This window comes from Myotis nattereri, assembly GCF_964212035.1.
Source record: "Myotis nattereri genome assembly, chromosome: 8".
Classification (NCBI taxonomy): Eukaryota; Metazoa; Chordata; class Mammalia; order Chiroptera; family Vespertilionidae; genus Myotis; species Myotis nattereri.
In genome coordinates this window covers 43,388,549-43,411,527 of record NC_138083.1, presented here as the reverse complement: position 1 = coordinate 43,411,527, position 22,979 = coordinate 43,388,549, and the positions used below count along the sequence as shown (strand labels likewise).

Sequence of the window (22,979 nt, the reverse complement as noted above, 5' to 3'; positions counted from 1 at the left end):
GGTTCCATTCTGGCCGTGCAGAGGCTTAGGGACAGGAGTTCCTCTTCCCCTGACTTTCAAAATCAAATGCAGATTGACCCCACCTTTTAGGAGGCCAAGCTCCTCCGCTCCGGCATTACAAAGCCCTTCCTCTGGGGGAGCCGGTGGTTTCTGTCGCCTTCTCCGCGGCCCTTCATCCCATTCTCCAGCTGCCCCCTCGCCTTGTCACTGTCCCCCTGCAGCTGGTTCTCTCCCTCCCTCCGCATCTAAGGGGGACAGTTTGCTTTCCTTGATTTCAGCAGCCTTTTGAGGGCGGGAGTGGGGGCAGGGAGAAGATGCGGCTCCTAGATCAAAGCTACAAACGGGGGATATCCTTTCAATTCTCCACTCAGTTACACCTACTTCTGCACATGACTGGCTTCTAATGAAGCAACACTTACTGCTGGGGGCGGGGACTGAAAGATTGGATGTCACTTAAAAGTAAACCGTACAGAAGTTCCTCTTACCGGGCAGGCTCACCATACTTCTGAATAAGTCCTGAATTTCTGTAGGTAGGCTACTATATGGGCATTAATGTCAGTCACACCAGACCTGGCATTAATTTCCTATTTTTCACTATTTTCTATCCCAATTAAAGTGTAAGTGTCTGGACAGCAAAAATCATGCCATGTGCCCCTGTCTTCTCTATTCCTATCACAGAATTGGACCCAAGGGGATGGTTCCATCAGAAGGTGCCTGCTGATGAAAATTCGTTAAAATACAGTCCAGCCAGCCCTAACCGGTTTGGCTCAGCGGATAGAGCACCGGCCTGCAGACTCAGGGGTCCCAGGTTCGATTCTGGTCAGGGGCATGTACCTTGGTTGCGGGTGTATCCCCAGTGGGGAGTGTGCAGGAGGCAGCTGATCGATGTTTCTCTCTCATCGATGTTTCTCTCTATCCCTCTCCCTTCCTCTCAGTAAAAAATCAATAAAATATATTTTTTTAAAAAAATACAGTCCAGCCAATGTGACTCAGTGGTTGAGTGTTGATCTATGAACAAGTCATGGTTGGGGGAGGTCATGGTCAGGCAGACACACGCCCAGGTTGTGGGCTGCATCTCCAGTAGCGGGTATGCAGGATTCTTTCTCAGTGTCCATGTTTGTCTCTCTCCCTCTCCCTTCCTCTCTGAAATCAATAAAAATATATATTTTTTAAAATAAAATTAGTTGAAATACAATATTTGGGTTATGCAATGAACACACAGCAGTTTACATGATAAAAAAATAAACACAGAAAAGAATGATATTAATTTTTAATGGTTTACAGCTACAGTATCCACTTTTACTAGTATAGGTATATATACATGTATAAATATAGTTACAGACCATAAATATCCACATGGCAAAATAGGCCTGCCGCTAGGCAGATACACACGAAATATCTCTGCAACTAAATAAACAAACAGATGTAATACTGAAGAAAAGTAGATACTGAGGTATTTTTTTTTTTTTTAAAGCAAAGTGACTATTGCCTATATATCAGCGATTTTCAACCGGTGTGCTGCAACAATTTTTAAAACATGCAATACCTGACTGTTTAGTCAGGAGCACTGACCTCATTTCCCTTAGGTTGTCAAATAAAAAAATGACAACAGCCAACACAACAATAGCTGTCAGATGTGAATGAATCAAAATCATACCTATTTTTTTTGTCATATCAGCAAAATAAAAATTTTTTGGTGTGCCACAGAACTTTAGTAATTAGTTTATATGTGCAATGAGATGGAAAAGGTTGAAAATTGCTGGCCTATTTTAAAACATTCTTACTGTAGGAGTTCAAGTAGTTATCAAAACCTTGTAAAAAACAAACAAAAAAAACCACAAACAATAAAACCCTTGTTTCATAACCTAAAACTGTAACTTCAACTAACACAAATTGTTGAACTAAACAAAAAATATTTTAATTATAAATAGGTAAAATAAATAATATTATTCTTGATGAAATTCAATCATGGTGTTTTTATATATATTTGGAAATTGTTCATAGACTGGTCTTTTTTTAAAAAAAAATGAAATGCATGAAAGCTTTCTCAGAATCTACATGTTACTTTAATGAAAATTAGTATATATATATATATGTATATATATATATATATATATATATATATATATATATATTATTTCACCCAGAGTGAAAATCCCTTAAAATCTCATATTTATACATAGAATTTTCATTCTGAATGAACAATCTATTCCTCTTTTTTAAAAAAAGTATATCCCTTATACCTGAAACTAATACAAAATAATATTGAATGTAAACTGTTATTTAAAAATAACTTAAAAAGTATATCCTAATAATGAAAACATGTTTAACTTCTTGTAAAAATCACTTCTTATAGAATTCACAGTGATTAGTGTGGAAAAGGTCATTTTACAGATTTTAGAAATGTCTTTAGAAACATTCATTTTCTTATAAACAATTACTTTAGAATATTTGTTTTTCCAAGTTTTAATTCAGCAGTAAAAAGTAAAATTCACTTTTTTTTTTTTCTATTATCCCTGGTTATCCAAAATCCCTATGCTCTTCATCTTTTAACATTCAACCTAGGAATTTTACTGGCACCAAATTTGATCAAATTTTTTCAAATTCCATACTGCCCAGTTAAGGCCCATAGGAACACATTTAATGAAAAGTCATCTGAACAGAAGTAATACATTTTAAGTCAAAAAAATTATCAAATTATTTTATATTTTGTAGTGACCTATGAAATCAACATTCACTATAACATTCAGTGTTCTCAGAATGAAATATTTACTTTTAACAAGATAACATATATAAAACAAATATGATACATTGTTCTGGAATTGTCATCCCTAAGTAGAAATAAACACTGAACTTATTCTGTTTTTTGGTCCCTGCCAAAACATTCTAGTTATTTATCAACTCTTCTTACAGTAGGCTGGGCATCAACCTTCAACAAACATACTAGAAAAATTCTCTAAGCAGAAACAAAGAAGTCTAATAATTCATTCCATATTTTCAAAGCTCTTCAATTCTTGCTTTAAAATAAACAAATGACTTCTGGGAAAACTCCAACAGAATTTCATTGTGATGTATTCCATCTTCATTTCCAAGCACATCCCAAAGCAAGTGAGAGCTTCTTCACATTCTTCTCCATTATAATGCAGTCTCTCACCACTAATGGATGAAATATGGTAAATCCAGCTTTATAGGAGTCGCCTCATTAGAAGGCTTCTGAAGCAGTCAGGTTCCTGAGCCAAAGAGTTTGTACATCAGATTCAGAAGTTTCTGCAAGAAACTCAGCTTGTCTCCAATTCTCCTTAATTGAAGGGCACACTCAATTTCAGCCTCTGAAAAAGAATGCAAAACATCAAAATTAAATTGACAATATTCCAAACTACAACCAGCAAGAATGACACGTTGAGTAGGTTTCCCGTGAAACATTCCTCTTACTGTTGGTTTTATGTACACCTGTTTTCTGTACGTGAGATGGAACACATACAGCCATACAACATATACAAACACACTGTGACTCAAACAAGAAAAAAAAAAGAAAAGAAAAAAGAAAAGTTGAACGAAGACATTTACTTTGAAATCTTCTTTTAAAGTATCCTGGATGAGGCCAATATTATCTTATTAGCAAATACAAACATTTAATATGTCAGACACCACAGTGAGATGTTGCCGGCCTCCGATGATGTCATTCCTTTTTCTCTCACTTAAGGTTGGTGGGAAGAATGGAAGTCAAATTTTAAACTCTTCTTTTGTTTTCAAGTAGGACTTATATTTTGTGGCAATAATTCATAGTTAAGATTATGCCCTCATTAATAGGCAAATCTAAAATGTATTCTTTTCTTCATTTAAAAAACTCTGAAATTTTCTCATAGAAGATTCATACACTTGTTTTCCAAAAGTAAGTCCACATTCTCTAAAATAGTTTAGAAGTTTAAATGTTAACTCTAAGCCAAATTCTTCCAACAAACCCAACCTCTACCAATCCATTGCCTTTAGGGAGATGAGTGAAGTGGAATATAAGTAATTCACATGTTTACTACTTTTCAGAATAGAGATACTGTAATTAACTGAATATCAATTTAAGAAACATAATATTTATCATATAATTTCCAAATAAATTTTAAGTGAAATTTACATCAAATCTATATTGACCATAATTTCAATTTTCTTGGAAAGTCAGAGCAATTCAGGGTCATTTGTCTACTTTAAGATCATGATTATGAACATTAAAAATCATGACTACAAATTACAATCTGGTTTACTTGGTAAGTAGACCCTGCAAAGACCCTAGTTAGTTAGGCTCAAAAGAAATAAAAACTTCGTCTCTGTTGTAGTTACACAGCTATAAAGCTATTAATTTTAAAAATTGTAATCATGGATGTTAACCAAACTTATTGTAGTAATTATTTCACAACATATACATGTATCAAACCACTGTGTGGTACAACTAAAATACAATGTTATATGTCACATGTCTCAATTTTTTTTAAAGTATTACTATCTAAACAAGTTTCCGTGGGACCTTTCTCCAGTCCCTTGTTGTGGGGAACTAAGCAAAGTTGGATGGGTGAAGGTTATGCTCGAGATCCCTCCCTCGCCTCCCGCCGTCTCCCTGGCCCTGGGTAAAACCCCTGAAGCACTTCCAGGAGACGCCTTTTCAAAGCTCGGTCAAAACTACTGGACATCACAAAAGGCAGGAAGGTTTTTCCTTCCCAAGCAAGAGCCAGGGAGAGCAGCCTGGCACCAACCTAGCCATGGCTACATCGCCGATACACCACTTCCTCTGCATGCCGGCGCATGGGCTCCATAAAATGAAAGTATGTTGAAAACTGGGGAGTGGGGGGCTATTACCTGCTGATGTAATAGCAGTATGACCCACCCGGATTTTCTGGCTCAAAGCCTTGCTGCCTTCTTTGATACTGCCCCTAAGACTCGTTTGATAAGATTTATAAGGGGGGGAGGGGAGATTGGATCTGAAGAAAAGTTATTAGATGGGCAATTTGGGGAGTAGGGTGAGGAATGGATGGATTGGGGACCAACTTCGGTTCTCCTACCCCCTTCCCGCAACTAATTAGGATTGTTAAAATGTTATACAATGTAACTCTCGACAAAGAAGCAAGAATTTCTGGGCTCCTGAACGCAGTGGTCCCTGCGAAACCTCCAAGACCCTCCGCGAGTCCTTTGAGGAAGAGCTGCGATCGGGCCAGCATTATCTCCGCTTTTGTTAGCGTTGCGGGTGCAGAGTGTGATAACACCTAGCGCGGGGCTCTCCAAGGTCCAGGACCCCGGAGAAAGAGGCCTGTCTTAGGAGTCTCTGGGAGGCCAGGTAGTGCCAAGAGCTTCCCCCGTCCCCACCCGCCGTGACAATAACTTTCTCCTGGTGGCTGGCACCCGCATCTGCACTTTTCTTCCCGGTGGCCGGGGCAGGGCAAGTGCGGCTGCAAGGCGGCGAAGAGGCTTTCTGCACCGCTGAAAGACCGCTGCCTCCCAGTCCCAAACCTGGGTCCCCCGCCGTCTCCACGGTCCTGTATAAAACCCCGACGGACTTCCACGAGGCGCCCCGAAAGCACGTGCAAGGGCGCAGACCAGACCAGGCCCCGAGTAGACGGGCTAACCCGGCCCGGATAGAGACCTCGACCCCCGTCCCGGCCCCCTCGCCCCGGCCAGGATCTCCGCCCCATCTGGTCCCTACCTGCCGGGGCCCGCGTCGGGCTAGGCTGCGCGTTCTTACGCGCCTTCTTCCCAGGCATCTCCGCAGGCGGCCGGCGATTACTCCGCGGCCAACCCCGGGGAACCCAGTCCCCGAACCTGGAGTCTGCGGGAGGCGAGCAGCGCGCGGGGCAGGCGGGGCAGGCGGGCCGGACCGGGCAGAACGGGCCGGATCAGGCCGGAGACCCGACTAGGAGCGCGCCCGAGAACCTCTGAGGTCCGGGAAAGGCGAGGGCCCGCGCTTTCGCCTTATGGGGACTTCCCAGTGACGTAGGGAAACTAGACGCCGCGCCCGCCCCCTCCCCGCCCCTCTCCCCGCCCCGCCGGCCGCCCTTCGGCCCGGGCCCGGGAGGAACACCGCTCCACCTGGCGCGATCTGCCCGGACACGTTTCCCACCCGCGCGGCCCCGACCCGCGAGACCCCGAAATTACTCCCTGATCAAACCGGGCTGGGGGCGCCGGGCTCGGACCGAGGCTGTGCGGGCGCCCAGAGTTGAGGCAGCTGCAGGAGCCGCCGGGTCCCGGAGTCGGGCGAGGAGGAAGGTTTTCCCGGCGGGAAAGTCGAGGGTGGGGAGGCCGGGAACTTCGTCCTTATCATAAATGCGCAATTAGAGACTTCTGTACACAGCCCCGCCAGAGCTGGCGAAGGAAAGTTGTCACTTAGAGAGTGTGGGGAGTTTCAGGGACGTGGCACGAAGAGAGCTTTGATAGCTGGAGGGATGTGGCCAGAGGCCAGGCTGCTCAAGAAAGATTGAAACTGTTGGGAAGTTCGCTACAAATTGAAACCCGCTTTGATTTGGATGATTTGGAAGGTTGTGTGTGTGTGTGTGTGTGTGTGTGTGTGTGTGTGTGGTGGTTGTTGTTGTTTGGGTGGGAGAAGGAGGGGATTAGTTCTCCGCCCCGGAGTCAGGACTGTAATTTAAAAAGCTGAGCATATTCCCTCTGGATGGGTCACAATTGCTCGTTCTGGATGCTTAGTAACATTAAAAAACAATAGTAATCCCATCATATAGAAAACATTCAAATGCTTTTGTGCAGGGAAACTTGAGGAGTCTGGGAATATGAAGTTATTTGCATGAGGTTTGGCTGGCCCTTGAATAATTAATTTCACTATTATAAAGAGAAGGAGTCACTCGGTCTGCTTACCCTGAGAGCCGCTTAAGGCCAAGGGTTTAGGCGGGCGCGACACAGGTTAATCGAGACGAGGTTCAGCGGGGCGGAATGCAGCGCGGGGGCTGAGCGCGGCGGGCCCACGCAGCGCGGGGCCCTTGCCCACTGCAGGCTTCCCGGGAATCAGTTTCTCAGAAAGCGCGTTCTCATATTGTCCGCGCTATTGAACGCACAAGTTGCAGATTGGCTGCTTAGAGCTGCGTGGCTTCCTAGAAGTATTAGGTTTGGTTCCCAAGATTGGTCTGCAAAATGTCTTTTGAACATTTGAATTGGGTTGCCAACATTTAAGATTGAGACATTGTAGTTACGGCTGGGGTTTCTGGCGTCCTGTGGAAAATCCGAAATTCTCACAACCCGGGACCCGTTTCCCAAACGTGCAGAGCAGACGAGGAGCGGCGGCCGCCTCTTCCCAGGGGGACCTGGGGCGGGAGCTCCCCTCGGCCGCACTCCCTGCTGTTTGTTTTCTCATTTACTTTATCTGGCCCCAGTAGGCAGCAGGTTGTTTATTTACCTCAAGTCATTCAATCAACACAGATCTGCAAGTATTTATGTTGCCTTGGTTCTGCAGGGGTGTAGACCACGCTGTAAGCATGGGGCAAGAACTACCCTGAAGTTTAAATAACTTAGTTTTGAGTGTGGTAAGAGAATTCGGGGAGTTTTCAGCACGCCATGTAGGAAGCAGGGTGGAGAGGCTGCCTCCAAGCCTCTGACCTGGAACCAGGTATCCCACCACTGGGGCTCCCCTTGGAAAGGCTCCTTTTCACTAACTTAATCATCAAGGCACACCATTAACTTCCTGCTTGGATAAGTTAGTCAACTTCTGATCAAATCGCGCACGCTGAAAGGCAAGGAATACATTCAACTGCAACAACAAAAACAAATGATGTCCTGTTTATGTACAAAGGGTGTGTCAATCCTGTCCTCCACTATTATCATGATAAAAGGCTGTTGGTCACGTGACCCATACAAACCTCAGGCAACTTTGTGCCTTTTAGAGAATTGCAAATTCAACTTGTTGGAGAGGAAAAAGAGGAGCAAGTGGGGGGTGGGCTTCAGAGATTGGTCAGAATCAGCTGTTTATGGAGGACTTTTTATGGTGTTGGATTTGAGACAGTTTGCAAACTCTTTCAGATCTCACATTCTCCTAAGGAAACTCGAAGCGGAGTGTGAAGGGCTTTCTTCACTGTATACTTTTCTGGAATCCCCTCTTATCTGTTTAAAAAACACACACAGCCCTAGCTGGTTTGGCTCAGTGGATAGAGCGTTGCCCTGTGGACTGAAGGTTCCAATCAAGGGCACTTTCCTGGGTTGCGGGCGGCAGCCGATCAATGATTCTCTCTCATCATTGATGTTTCTATCTCTCTCTCCCTCCCTCTTCCTTCCTCCCTGAAATCAATAAATATTTAAATCACACACACACACACACACACACACACACCAGGACTGGTGAGGATGGCAATTTTTTACTACTACTAGATAGCAGTCTTCATGGACCAAATTAAAAAATGACAGTACAAATTCAGCCATGCCTGTGTTGTCCTTTTCAGTGTTAAAAATATATATACTGAAAAACAAAATAGCAGACTCGATTAGTAATAGAATAGTCATATATTTCCTGCAGAAATGGGATTTGACAGGAAGAAGATACGAGAGATGAATAAGGGGGGAATTTTAAGGAAGCCTGTGAAGATTGGCTGTAAACCTGAGTCTGTTTATTCTGATAAAAGAGAACTTTTTTTGTTGTTTTTCGCTGTAGAGCATGGGTGTTAACGTGATATCAGCCTCATACATTGATCAGTTATATCTCTCTTTAAGGCAGACATTGGGGTAGGCTCTGGGGAGACAAGTGTTCCCGCTCCCATAGAAGCTGCATTGAAGAGATCAGTACCTCACAAATTCAATGTGCACAAGGCCACCCTGTTAAAATGCGCATCTGATGCTGAGAGCTGGCTTGTCTTGCAATTCTGCTTCTTAAACAAACTCTGGTAAAGCTAATGTTTTTGGTCTATGACAGGGGTCCTCAAACTACGGCCCGCGGGCCACATGCAAATACAAATATTGTATTTGTTCCCGTTTTGTTTTTTTACTTCAAAATAAGATATGTGCAGTGTGCATAGGAATTTGTTCATAGTTCTTTTTTAAACTGTAGTCCGGCCCTCCAACGGTCTGAGTGACAGTGAACTGGCCCCCTGTTTAAAAAGTTTGAGGACCCCTGTCTATGACATCACTTTGAGTAGCAAGGCCATAGGGTGATACAGGAAAGAATACAGGCAGGTACAATAAGATGGACATCAGAGCTGTGCCAGGGAAATTATGGCAGACTGTGGGAGGACAAGTAAGCAGGAAAGGGCATCTACATAGGGATAAATAGGAGTTGGCCAAGCAATGAGGCCAAAGGGAAGAAGTATGTTCCATGCAGAGAGTGAAGAGCAGTGTGAGGTGGGAAATGGTGAGAGGTAAGTGGGGAGAGAAACCGCTTGAAAGTGTAGGTATTACTGTGGGAGCAATGGGAAAGTGTAGGTATTACTGTGGGAGCAGTGGCGGGAAGACCACTGAAGGTTTTAAGCAGGCGGGTGATATGATTAGATTCTAGAAAGCTCACTCTGGCTGTAGAGTGACTAGATTAGTTGAGTTGAGACTGGAGACAGTGTGACTAGTGAAGATACTGTTAGCATTTTCACACAAGATGGTAGAGTCAACGAAGTCACTGTTGACTTTAAAATGCACATCTGATGCTGAGTTGGCCGATTTGTTTATTGTCTACTTCCCCTTTTGAAGTAAGGCTGTTATGGGCATGTTGGGAAGGCCCGTCCACATTGAAAATGTGACTAGGAAAGGTCCACATTCTGTTAGAGCATGACTTGATGTTTCCAAATAATAATCAAAATCTCCTATATTAGTTTCCTAGGGTTGCCATAACAAAGTACTGAAAACTGGGTGGTTTAAAACAAGAGCAATGTCTTTTGGCACAGTTCTGGAGGCTGGAAGTCTGAAATCAGGGTGTCGGCAGGGCCCCCCTCTCCCTGGGGGCTCCAGGGAAGAGTCCTCCTTTGCCCATTCTAACTTCTGGTGGTTGCTGGTAGTCCCTGCAATCCTTTACTTATAGATGTATCACTCCGATGTCTGCTTAGGTTTTTAAATGGCCTTCTCCTCTGGTTGTCTGTGACCAAATTTCCCTGTTCTTATAAGGCCATCAGTTATTGCATTAGGGCCCAGGCCAATCTAGTATGACCTCATTGTAACTTGATTACATTTGCAAAGACCCTATTTCCAAATAAGATCACATTTGCCCGTTGGCAGGTGTGGGGAGTGGGGTGGGGAGGGGTGGGGCGGTAAGGAGTTAGGACTTCAACATATTTTTTGAGGTACACAATTCAACCTATAACATTTCCCTTTATCAACTGTCTTTTCAAAAAAAGTTCTATGTATACACTCTCATCCTATTTACACTTGGCATGTTTTACAACCAAAAGGCTCTTAGTAAACTGGACAATGGATTTAGGCAGCCTGAAATAAAGGCCCAAAGCAGTAGAGATAAGATAAGAAATAAGATGACCTCTGAGGGAATGGGTTTGGAACATCTGTCAGCCACAGAAAACACATCCAGTGCTTAGTTGGAGATTGTGGTACGACCCCCCCCACCTCCACCCCAGCTGGACTTGCTACTCACAAAGTCAAACAAGTTTTCCAGAAATCCTTTGATGGAATTTGAAAGTAAATTTAATTTCTTTTAGTGCTACAAAAAGCACATTATAAAATGTGGAAGACAGAGGAGACAAAAATTTTCATCTCCCAAAGTTTCTATTCTTCATTTTATTTTCCCTTGTTATTAATTATTTTCTGGATTATCACAGATAATGATCATCAAGCTTGTTCATGCTTTTTTTTTCTGTTAATCTTCACTCAAGATATTTTTCCTTTTTTTTTTTTTCTTTTTTTTTAGAGAGTGGAAGGGAGAGAGGGAGTGGAATAGAGAGAGAGAGAAACATCGAGGTGAGAGAGACACATCTATTGGTTGCCTCCCACACGAACCTCAACCAGGGCTGGGGATCAAACCTGCAACCCAGGTATGTGCCCTTGACCGGAAATCGAATCCAAGACCCTCCGGTGAACAGGCCAATGCTCTAACCACTGAGCACATGGGCCAGGGCCATGTTTGTGTTTTTTAACTGCAAAGATTCCAGAAGAGAAATAGGCAGTCATAAGGTTCCATAGTACCAGTTGAACAATGGGAATAGGTCAGGACTGCCTGAATATTTAAATTACCTGAATTACTGATTTTTATCAAGTCAATAAATTCAACTAGCTTAGAGAGTTTAATAGAAGAAACTATTAATAAATACTATTTGTTAGAACGTTAGTATGATAAAGTGATTTTTAGGTAGTTATTGAATGGCTACTGGAAAGGTAATTCAGTCTTGTGTGAAAGTAGCAAGTAATGAATGTCCAAGTGTAGTTCATGTAAATACAACTTCTGAAGCAATTGATGAGCTTATTTCAAATGCAGGCCTGACCTCAGACTGACAAATCAAAACATGTGCAAATATTCATATTAACAAGCTTCTAAGATGATGTTGACTCACTGATGAAGATGATGAAAAGCACTTAAGAAATGATACCTGCCCTTAAGTAGCTTTTAGTCTAGTTAAAGAAATAAAACATTCTGAATTAGCAACCAACGTTTGGAAATGGATTATAATTTTGTGGAATGGGAACACATTGGAATGTTTTTACAAGACGGTTAAGTGAACATCATTCCTATTTTATATAGTTCACCACGTGAGCGATCTGTAAAGGAAGGGGGAAAGGGGCTTGTTCACTATCCTTGGAAGCAAAAGAAGCCCTGACCTCCAAGAAAAATAGGCTTAGGGAGAAAGGATGAACACTCACAACAGACCCGTGGCTTTTGCCTGGTGGAGCGGGAAAGCGGCAGAACGGAAGTGGGCGGTGTCATGAACCACGTGAGGCAGAAGGGGCAGCAGAAAGACACAATTGGTGAGGGAAGGGAACGGGGAATTAGAAGATCTTTTGAGTGTCTGGAAGCTTTGAGTATTATTACCAACAAACAGAACTATTGGTAATAATCCAGCTGCTGGATAATTGAGAGTTGCTGCCCTCAGTGGGAGATACAATTTCATCCCTGCATATAGACATGGAAATTGATGAAAACTGAATTCTAGATAATCATCATTTCTGCCTAATTTAATCCACCGTATGAATTGCGTATAACTGATATAGAGGAACTGAACCTTGAGAAGGTAGTGGGACAACAACGCACGTGATACCAACCTCCCCTGGCCTGCTTCCTCAAACACACCCAGTTCCTTCCTGCTTCTGGGCCTTCACCCTAGCCATTGACTCTGCCTAGAATGCTCTTTTCTCCTGGTCTTTCCACATCCAGATGCTTTTGTCCATTCGGGTCTCAAAACAAATGCTATTTTCTCAGAAAGACCTTTCCTGACTATCTTGTCTAAAATTGTTCCTCCCTATCCTCCAAAGGACTACCTATTATGAAATCTACTGAGTTGGCCGATTTGTTTATTGTCTACTTCCCCTTTTGAAGTAAAAATCCACACGAGCTCAGACCTTATTTGTCTTGTTTTCCACTATTCCCAGTGCCCAGACCCACCGTGCTAGGCTCAGGGCAGACACTCAACAAAGGCAGTATTTGTTGAATAAATGCTTGGCTGTTATAGGGCATGTTGGGAAGGACCGTCCACTTTAAACGTTTTCATTTCTCCACACACCGATGAGAAAACTAAAGCTAAAAGAGTTAAATCTATGTGCCTAAATCCACAGAGCTAGTAAGTAACAAGCAGCCCCTGTAATCCAAACATCTTACTCTACACCTAGTTCATTATAGTTGTTGGTTGACAATAACCAGAAGAGAGCACAGGCACTGAGCATTTAAAATATGCCATTTTTAACCCTCATCCACTGCTGGTGGGAATGCAGACTGGTGCAGCCACTGTGGAGAACAGTATGGAGTTTCCTCAAAAAACTAAAAATGGAACTCCCCTTTGAGCCAGTGATCCCACTTCCAGGAATATATCCCAAGAAACTAGAAACACCAGTCAGAAAGGATATCTGCACCCTTATGTTCATAGCAGAACAATTTACAATAGCTAAGATTTGGAAACAGCCTAAGTGCCCATCAGCAGATGAGTGGTTTAGAAAACTGTGGTACATCTACACAATGGAATACTATGCTGCTATAAAAAAGAAGGAATTCTTACCATTTGCAACAGCATGGATGGACCTGGAGAGCATTATGCTAAGCAAAATAAGCCAGGCAGAGAAAGATAAATATCACATGATCTCACTCATTTGTGGAATATAATGAACAACATAAACTGATGAATAAAAACAGATCCAGAGACAGAGAAGCATCGATCAGACTGTCAAACCTCAGAGGGAAGGTAGGGGAGGGTGGGGGTAAGGGGAAGAGATCAACCAAAGTACTTATATGCAGGCATATAAGCCCAATCAATGGACACAGACACCAGGGGGGTGAGGGCATGAGTGGGGGTTGGGGGGCAATGGGGAAATAAGGACACATATGTCATACCTTAATCAATAAAGAAAAAAATAAATAAAAATAAAATGCCTTTATTTTCTTTTTCTAAAGAATTTATTATTAATAGTAATAATAGCTAACAATTATTAAATACTTATTTTGTAACAGGTACAAAACAAAATATTGTAGGTGTATTAGTTATCTATTGCTGTGTAACAAATTATCCCAGCTGCAGTGGCTTTAAACAACAAACATGTATTATCTCAAAGACTCGGGAATTCAGAACTGGCTCATGAAGTTGTAGTTAGGATGTTGGCCACAGCTGCCGTCGTCTGAAGGCTTGACTGCAATGGCAGGATCTGCCTCTTAGATGACTCACTTCCGTGGGTAGCAAGTGGGTGCCCACTATCGGCAGGCAGTCCCAGCTCTTTCTCATGTGGACCTTCCCAGAGGGCTGTTTGAGTGTCTTCTCAACATACATTACTTCCCCCAGAATTAGTGATGCAGGAGCCTCTCTTTTTTTTTTCTATCTCAGTACCTCTCTTTAGCAGTAATCTCCAGATTTAAAAGGTTAGAAGCTCAGAGAGAGGCTATTGTTAACACCCTTAAGTATCAGTGCTGTCAAAACATTTGATGTTTCTTCTCTTTCAGGCCCTCCTCCTGGGACTGGCCATTGCTCCCCCTACACAATCTCCTGCATCCTCACAGCCATTCTCATAGATTTTCCGCGATACCGCCCACACTGCAAACTTCAGTGTGGAATTTCCCCATGTCCACCTGTGTGTACGCAGACTTCAGATTTCTGTGGCTCAAAGGTGAACTCCAGACCTCTTGGGGCATCCACGCATCCTGCAGATATGAAGACTCCACACACAGGGCCATCCATGCCACCCCCTCCAGATGCTCAAGCTGAGACCAGAGACCACCCCTCTGCCCCGCCCCCACCCTGCCCTAGGCTCTTTCACAGCCAATCAGTATGCAGTCCTTCTGAGCACCCCTTGACTCTTCATTTCTCTCACATTCTAGCATTCACTTCCTCTCGCCCAGGCCCTTGACCTGGTCTTTGCCCTCCACACCTGCCCCTCTTTCAAGTATTCTTCAAACTGAAGCCACGTGACTTTCTTTAAGGCTAGTTTTCCCAGGCCCCTTCTTAAAACTTTTCTATCCATTCTCCAGACCTCCTCCAGAGTGACAGGATTTTTATTTTTAAAAGATGTAATTCCTTTGCACCTTAAAGGCTGTTGGGGGCGTTCAGGTATTCCTAGAGTCAAATCAAAAATGCAAAAGCCACCTACCAGAGGAGGGGGGGGTGGAGAGATAGAGAAAGAGAGAGAAGGGAGGGCAGGAGAAGAGAGAAGGGAGGGGAGGAGAAGAGAGAAGGGAGGGCAGGAGAGGGGAAGGGAGGGGAGGGGAGGAGGTTGAGAGGAGCCAGCAGCCCCAGCACTCTGCATTCCTAGCAGGAGAAACAAGAGTGAGAAAGAAGAACCATTAGAAATCCACAGTGATTTCAGGTACCGCTTTCATATTTTAAAGTAGCCTTCTTATAGCTCAACACGAACCACGTAGAAAGTGTAATGTGTGTTTTTTAATGCCACCTATTTATGACAACAAAAAATGGTAAGTATGCTCCCCAAGGCGACTGGAAAATCTGAATGAAGAGTGGGTTATGGCCTGAAGGACATAACGGGAGCTGTTCTTGGGTGAGCTGACTTTGCCTAATTACTCCACCTGTGCAAGGCAGTTCCCATTAGAACTCCATGGAGAGTTCCTTAGGAATGCAGTAAGTTGAGAACTAGCCTCTCCATTTATTAAACATTGTATTTAAATTAAAAGTAAATGTAAGGACAAAATTATAACAACAAATGGTTGACCAGAACAGAGTTAAAAATATAGTCCTCGAAATACAGGACAATGATTGAGGTGGCATTTCAATTCAATGGATACAAGGTAGCTTATTCCATAAATGGTTTTATGATTGTACATCCAGAAAAAAAAATAATATCTAATCCTTGCTTTGTTATCTGCATCAAAACTAACTCCAAAGGGTTCACAGGTTTAAATATAAATATCAAACACATGACAAAGAACTTGAAGAAATCACAGGTGCCTGTGTTCATAATCTTAAATTGAAAACCTGCTGTGAAAACCAAACCCCAAGGACGTATTTGATTTCCTAGGAATGTGAAGATTTGAGTGAGTAAAGTCGCACTGTGAACAAAGTCAAAAGACAACAGAACTCCTAAGAACAAAGGCTGAGCTCCAGGTCTGATCCCTGGCACAGGCTGCCCAGATGCCCACACAGCTGCAGCAGCAAGGCAAGAGCTGCGACAAAAACCTGCAGCAAGAGCACACAGCCTTGGTCAGATTCCTCTTTTTACAATGTGTGGAGGGACAGATCTGCTTCTGGCGTCTCTCTCTCTCCCTCCCTCCTATGATGCAAGGAAGCCTGGGGAGGCATAGAGAAAGCCTTAAAGAGGGCTTCATGGGCAGCCAGGTATTGGCCCTTTCCAGTGCACCTTTGTAGAAACCTGAAACAAGGATGTGTTTAATGTATTTTTATTGATTTCAGAGAGGAAGAGAGAGGGGGAGAGAGAGAAACATCAATGATGACAGAGAATCATTGATCACCTGCACATACCACACCAACCCAGCATGTGCCCTGATTTTGAATCAAACCGTGACCTTCTGGTTAATAAATCAAGCTCAACCACTGAGCCAAGCCAGCCGGGCTGAAACAAGGTTTTAAAGTGTCCAGCCTCCCAACTAGGACACTTAAAACCAGCATCAGGATCAGTTTCTCTCCTCTTCTTTACCCCATGTATTCAATTCATGGATCCTAGCACATCTTTCTTAAAATGACCTTTGGGTTTAACCTTCCTTCTCAAATTCCTCACCCAGGCATTATTGCAAACGTCTTCTAGCTGGACGCTGGTCCTTCTCTGCCGATGGAGCCCCTCCTCCTTTAATGTGCCAATAAAACACCAATTCCTGATATTCATTCCCTTGCTGAAGGATTTCTAGGTCAGATAGCTCCCCACTGTGCACAAAACAGGTCTATACTTCATTTTCCCTGGCACAGTGGTGTACCATGGCCCAGATTTTTGTGGGGTTTCCCTAAAATAAAGCTGTTCCCTCCTTGAGAACAGGGACTCCCTTTCTTTCTCATTGCCCCTTTCCTCCAAACCCTTGTAGCTGCTTCTGTTACTCAGAGCCAATCTCCTTCATCCTCACCTTCATCAAAACTGATTTTTTTAAATCAGTCAAACTTGGGTTGGTAGTTGAAATGATAAATAACCAGCTTTATTTTCTTTGATAATAAATGCCTGAAATAATGATCCAAGTCTCAAAGAATGACAATATATAGACAAGAGTCAGGTTAATGGGGGAATTTTATATAAAATTTTTTAAAAAATATTTGTATTTCACCTTCACTATTTCCTTGATAGTATATTTAAGCAAGTTGCTTCACTTGTGTAAGCTGAGGTTTCCTGTTTTGGAGAGAGAGAATAATAATGACCCCTCCCTACAGGGCTTTTTTGAGAATGAAAAGGAATAACACAGGCACAACAGCTACCCCGTGGGTGTCACATCAGGAAGGCTCAAGGAGATGGGACCAGCTCCACCTGCCTTCCCCACCAACACCCCCTACCAACATGCCAGCTGGTGTACCCCGGAAGTTCCCAGACACACAGGTCATAACTGGGTGTGTTCTTCATGCCACACAGAGGCCGTGCCTGGGAAAACTCAAGGCTGCCCACATCCCAGCCAGACGTTAGTGATTATAAACAGGACCACTGTGTGGAGTTGCTCAGAGAAAGGAAAGAGGTGACAGGCAGAGAAAGGAAACTACAAGAAAAAGAGGAAATGAATCACTTTCTGGTTCTTAGACCTGGACACACACAGGCAGGCTGGGCAGTTGGGCCAGATCGGCCAATTCATCGGCAGATGACAAACACCTAAGAGCAAATATCCAAGTCTATCTTAACGAAATACAATTCTGGTGGGAAAAATGCTTGGGATCAGAAATGATCGTTGGGAACCCCAACTCTTGAAGGTAGATCTCTGGAAAAGAAGACCACATCACTGCTGTCAGAGAGTAACTTTGCTTCCTTCGTGCAGGAGCAATACCAAGTTTTAGAGTCAGAAATTCTCGATTGACTCCCAGCTCTGCCACTTAAAAGCAATGCCTTTGCCCCGGCATGGTAGCTCACTTGGTTAGAGCATCACCCCAACCTGCCACAGAGCACATATAAGAAGCAATCAATGAATGCACAAATGAGTAGAACAACAAGTAGATCTCTCTCTCTCCTTCTCCCCCTCTCTCCCTCTCCCTCTTTCTAAAATAAAAAAAAAATTAAAAAACAAACAAATGAAAACCAATGTCTTCTTTGGCAAATGATTGACTTCCCTGGGGCCTAGTTAGCCCACCTGTTAAATGGTAGTTGTAACCTTGCACCTACCTCCTAAGTTTTGGAGAAGATGAAATAAGTGAAATAATAGATTAAAAAAACATGGCATAATGTTAATGTGTGAATTATTAGTATTATTAGGATAGCAGTTAGATCAATTAAGGTGTATTAGAAAGCAGTAATTGTAGCATTGATAAAGTATGGCTGTCCCAAAAAGACAAAAGAAAAGTGATCTCAGGAAAAACCAGTAAGTGTGCTTCTTAGGAGAATGAGTGCTGGTGGATGGGGGCATGAGGGACAGTTATTTGTAGTGACCCCTAATTTGGAAAACTGTGCAAATGCCCAAATGCATTGCAGTCTGTTCCTACAATGAAATATTACACAGTAACTAGAATAAATGACTTACAACCACAGGCAACAACATGGGGGAATTCGACAGACAATGTGGAGCAAAGGAAGTCAGGTACAAAACAGTACATAGTGTAAGGTCTCATTTATAAAAAACTCCAGAGCAGACAAAACTAATCTCTATTATTAAAAATTATAATAACAATTACCCTTAGAGGAGTCAGGGACTAAATGGGTCAAGAAAGCTGGTGAAACCTAACTGGTCTGGCTTAGTGGATAGAGCATTGGCCTGTGAACGGAAGGGCCCCGGGTTCAATTCCGGGTAAGAGCACATGCCTGGGCTTCAGGTTCAGTCCCCAAAGGGGGGTATGCAGGAGGCAGCAGATCAATGATTTTCCTCATCATTGATGTTTCTCTCTCTCCCTTTTCCTTCCTCTCTCTGAAATCAATAAAAATGTATTTTTTAAAAAAGAACACTGCTGATAATGTTCCACTTTTTCTTTTAAATTTTATCTTTATTGTTGAAAATATTACAGATGGCCCATTTCCCCCCCCCATGAATCCTTCGAGCCTGACCCCACCCCCTGAATATTCCACTTCTTGTGGATGCTGTTTGTGTGTGTGTATTCAATTTGTGAAAATGTATTACTTTTTTTCTCTGTCTGTATGTTGTATAAATTCAAGGTTTGATTGGATAGATAGGATAGATAGAGCTAAATAGAAGAGAAGCCATTCTAATGGCACTCTTTTTTATTTTTTTTAAAATATATTTTATTGATTTTTTACAGAGAGGAAGGGAGAGGGATAGAGAGTTAGAAACATCGATGAGAGAGAAACATCGATCAACTGCCTCCTGCACACTCCCTACTGGGGATGTGCCTGCAACCAAGGCACATGGCCTTGACTGGAATCGAACCTGGGACCCTTCAGTCCGCAGGCTGATGCTCTATCCACTGAGCCAAACCGGTCAGGGCACTCTTTTTTATTTTTAAATTTATTTTTATTTATTTCAGAGACGAAGGGAGAGGGAGAGAGAGATAGAAAAATTAATGATGAGAGAGAATCATTGATTGGCTGCCTTCTGCACGCCCCCTATGGGGATTGAGCCCACAACTCAGGCATGTGCCCTTGACTGGAATCGAACTTGGGACCCTTCAGTCTGCAGGCTGATGCTATCCGCTGAACCAAACCAGCTAGGGCACTAATGGCACTCTTAAAGAAATGACAACAATAAAAGAATTTTTGATTTAAGCATTTTCAGTATTCACTAAGTGGCATACATTTTGTTTAATTTCTAAGTGACAGTTTAAGAAACTCACAGATGTTAGCGGCAGCAGCAATTAAAATGTAGAGCGCCGAAACCAGTTTGGCTCAGTGGATAGAGCATCCGCCTGTGGACTGAGGGGTCCCGGGTTCGATTCTGGTCAAGGGCATGTACCTGGGTTGCGGGCACTTCCCCAGTGGGGGATGTGCGGGAGGCAGCTGATCGATGTTTTCTCTCATCGATGTTTCTGGCTCTCTATCTCTCTCCCTTCCTCTCTGCAAAAAATCAATAAAATATATTTTTAAAAAATAAAATAAAATAAAATGTAGAGCACAATGTGATATTAAAATCAAAGTCAGGTGAACTGTTATCATTTTCAGTCTGATCAAGTTAGGGAACAATGAAATAAAAATATGATGTATGATTGGGAAACCTGTCCGGACCTTGAAGTGAAGTCACAGAGGTGGTCGCACTATTGAAATATTAGAGTTAAGAGAGTCAGTGTAAGAGGAAAAGAAATGTCTCAGAAATGGAAAAATGTTGCTGCAGGGTACAGGAACATAGCACTAAGCATCCAAAATGGAAGTGGAGTGAAATGTGAAAATGATCAACACTAATCTCAATGGTTGTTAAGATGAAGACAATTTGTCTAACCACTGTGTCTTGTGACATAAAAACCCCCTGGCTGAGGTGTGCAGGGCAAAGAGCTGGTAGGTAGTGAAGTCATGGTTTTAAACCCAGATCTTTAAAGTCCAACATCCAAGCATCTTGGCTTTCTCTGTTTCTAAATCACACACAGCTCTTTCTTTTCCCAAAAGCTTTGCATTTATTGATTTTGTCCTGGACTCTGTCAAGGTCAAGGTTGACCCTCTCATTCTCTGGTCCCAGCTGAAGATGCCACTGAGGCCTTCTCTGCCACCTAATCTGAAATAGTTCTCCCTCTTGATCTCTAGTCCTGTTGCTGTTGTTTCTTTGTATAACATATAAGGAATTGTAGTTGCTTAATTTACTGGGAGGTGGTGCTTGACTTTGTATTCATTTATCAGCCTCCTGAACTAGACACTAAGCTCCATGAGGTGAAGGTCATGGTCTCCCTGCACCTGGCAATAGGAGATCCTCAACAGATGACCGTTTAAATAAACCAGTCTTCACTTGTGCCAGGGGAACATGAATTGTCTGATCACAGGGAAGACCAAGAGTGGTAGCTATGGCCTAACTCTGCCTTTTGCCTTCTGTGTTCTTGAGCAAGAAGCTTCCTTTCGGGACTGTGGTTTCCTCATGTGCAAAATGAAGGCTTGGACTGTTTACTTGCTCTCTAAATTTCCTCCATCCAAAGTCCAACTCTCTAAATTAAACTGATTTGCAACATGTAAGTGGTTGGTGGCTTATTAGCATTCCCAGAGAGGGTTGCATTTGAAAAAGATAGTGTTCCATGCTAATCTTTATGCTTAGGTTATCTCTCGGGCAGCAGGATAACTGAAAACAGTGGAACTGATTGGTGAGAGATAATTTTGCTCAGAGGGTTGTTGAACCTGAAAGCTCCGTGAGTCAGCTGTTCCCACAGTTCCTGCTGGTTCCAGCTTCAGTTTCTTCCCTTCTCCTTATTTCAACCCAGACTTCAGATGCGCCAGGATTTTTTAAATTGTTCCTGCCCTTCCTCTCTTCCAGGAAGGCAGTGGCCCCTCTGAAGTCCCTGGTTTCTAGAAACCTCAGCATTTCTCATTTCTGTTTCCAAGTGTGGGGTTCTGTCTAGGGTGGGCACTGTGTCTTTGCATGTGGGGTAGTAATCATCTCTCACCAGGCCTCAGTCATTCGTCTTGTCATCCTTGTGGAACTCAAAGTGTCCTACCAGGAATATTAGTGTCTGGGCAGCAGGGACGAAGGTTGACTCAGAAAAACAAAGAGAGGAAGCACTCGGTAGTAATAACAATATTGGTTACAACGACAAAATGCAGAACTTGCCCAGGATGGCTCTGTCCAGTCTTCTCTTTCCTTATTTTTTTCAAACTGTTGTAAAGTCTGAAGCAGTGAGGTTGGGGGGACGGGGGGGCCTTCTTTTTCCATCACTATAAACACACACACACACACACACACACACACACACACACACACACACGCTGTTTCTCTAATCTGAACCCTGCAGAGTCCCAGCCAAGGGCTCAGTAGTCGGCCCAGCTGATCCTAACTCCTGATGAAAGAGATGGGTACATTTTGTCTGTTCACAGGGGCCCCACCCTTGTTTTTTCCTTTGGCTATCATTCTCCTCCTGCCAGCTGGGCTTCGAGGTGCCCTTCTTTGATGTCTGGGTCAGAACTAACTCCCAGGGGTGTCACTGTCAGGCCGTGCTGGGCGTCTGCATCCACACTCAACACCGGCGAAGTGACAATTGAATGATCTTGGTCATCGTTTCTTCAGCCACAGCTTTTTTCATCTCAGCCTCAAAACTCAGCCTCCCTGCCCTAAAGGTTTACTACCAGAGTTTGTTTAAATAAACAGCAACTAAGTCAAAATTTGCTGGCTCCTACCTCAGTAACAGAACTCTTCTTTCTTATAGGTCCCAAATTTTAAGGGATCCAGGCAATTTCCAGTGGAATCACCATTAAAACATTGAATGACAGAGATCCAAGAAAAGGGAGAAAAAGAGAGACCCCTCAGTGTCAGGATGACTTGTGAGAGTACCCCTCCCCCAGTGTTTAAAGAAAGGAAAATGCTGGGTACAGAGGAACTTTTCTTTTGCTAGAGCTTGCCTTACAGCTTCTTGTCTCCAGAACAAAACTAAACTCTCTAGTTTCAGGCTGATCTAACTCTGGCTACTCAATATGACAGTGGGGGACCAAGGACATCTGCGTGCCCCGGGAGCTAGAAATGCAGGCTCCCTGCCCCACTCCATGCCCATTGAGTCAGAATCTGCATTCTAACAACATTTCCAGGACATTCCTAACAAAATCCACAAACCTTGAGAAGTTCTGTCTAGCTCTAGCCTCACTCACTGTCCAGTTTTTTTAAAACTATCATCAGGTGATCTCAGGTAATCTACGTGGTGTTTCCATGCCCCTAATGTGCTGAAGTCAGGGCATTTACTGAACAACCGGGAACAAGAGAATGCACTATGATTACCATGCATTTAGCAGTCTAAACAAAACGTAACCTCTGACCCCTGTTGGGATGTGTAAAAGTTCTATTTCCCCATTCTTTTCTTATTTGATTTGTTTGGCCTTATTTGCAAAAGGAAGATTTTTAGTTTTGTTTTATTTTTGTCATTTTTGTGGAACCATGACTTGCTCCCAATACTAACAAAACCCACAAACTTTAAATGCTTTGAGAGCTTTTGTAAAGTAAGTAATAAAAGGGATGTTTGGTGTTAGTGAGCTCTGTGAAGGAGCAGTGCTGATTAGTTGGGCATTGTGTGGGCGAGTGGGAGGGGGTTCCCTGGGCTGGCTCCTCATTCACTGTGGATCATCAGTGGGTGCACCTTCAAAATGACCACCTTTGTGTTGTCACGTGGTAGGGACTTTAGTGGCGCCCTTTTGACTAGATCTGGAACAAGTTCACGTGCACTGTTTACATG

The 22,979-nt window shown here is 43.1% G+C and overlaps 1 protein-coding gene across 1 annotated transcript; it reads right to left on the bottom strand.

Annotated features, from left to right (window-relative positions):
• Positions 1-2,435: 2,435 nt before the first annotated feature.
• On the bottom strand, positions 2,436-5,744 carry PMAIP1 (phorbol-12-myristate-13-acetate-induced protein 1; the record flags this gene model as incomplete). The annotated part of the gene is made up of 2 exons (XM_081096431.1): positions 2,436-3,329; positions 5,687-5,744. 2 exons carry the CDS (start codon positions 5,742-5,744, stop codon positions 3,223-3,225), a joined length of 165 nt encoding a protein of 54 aa, XP_080952557.1. The 3' UTR covers positions 2,436-3,222.
• Between the last annotated feature and the right edge of the window lie 17,235 nt (positions 5,745-22,979).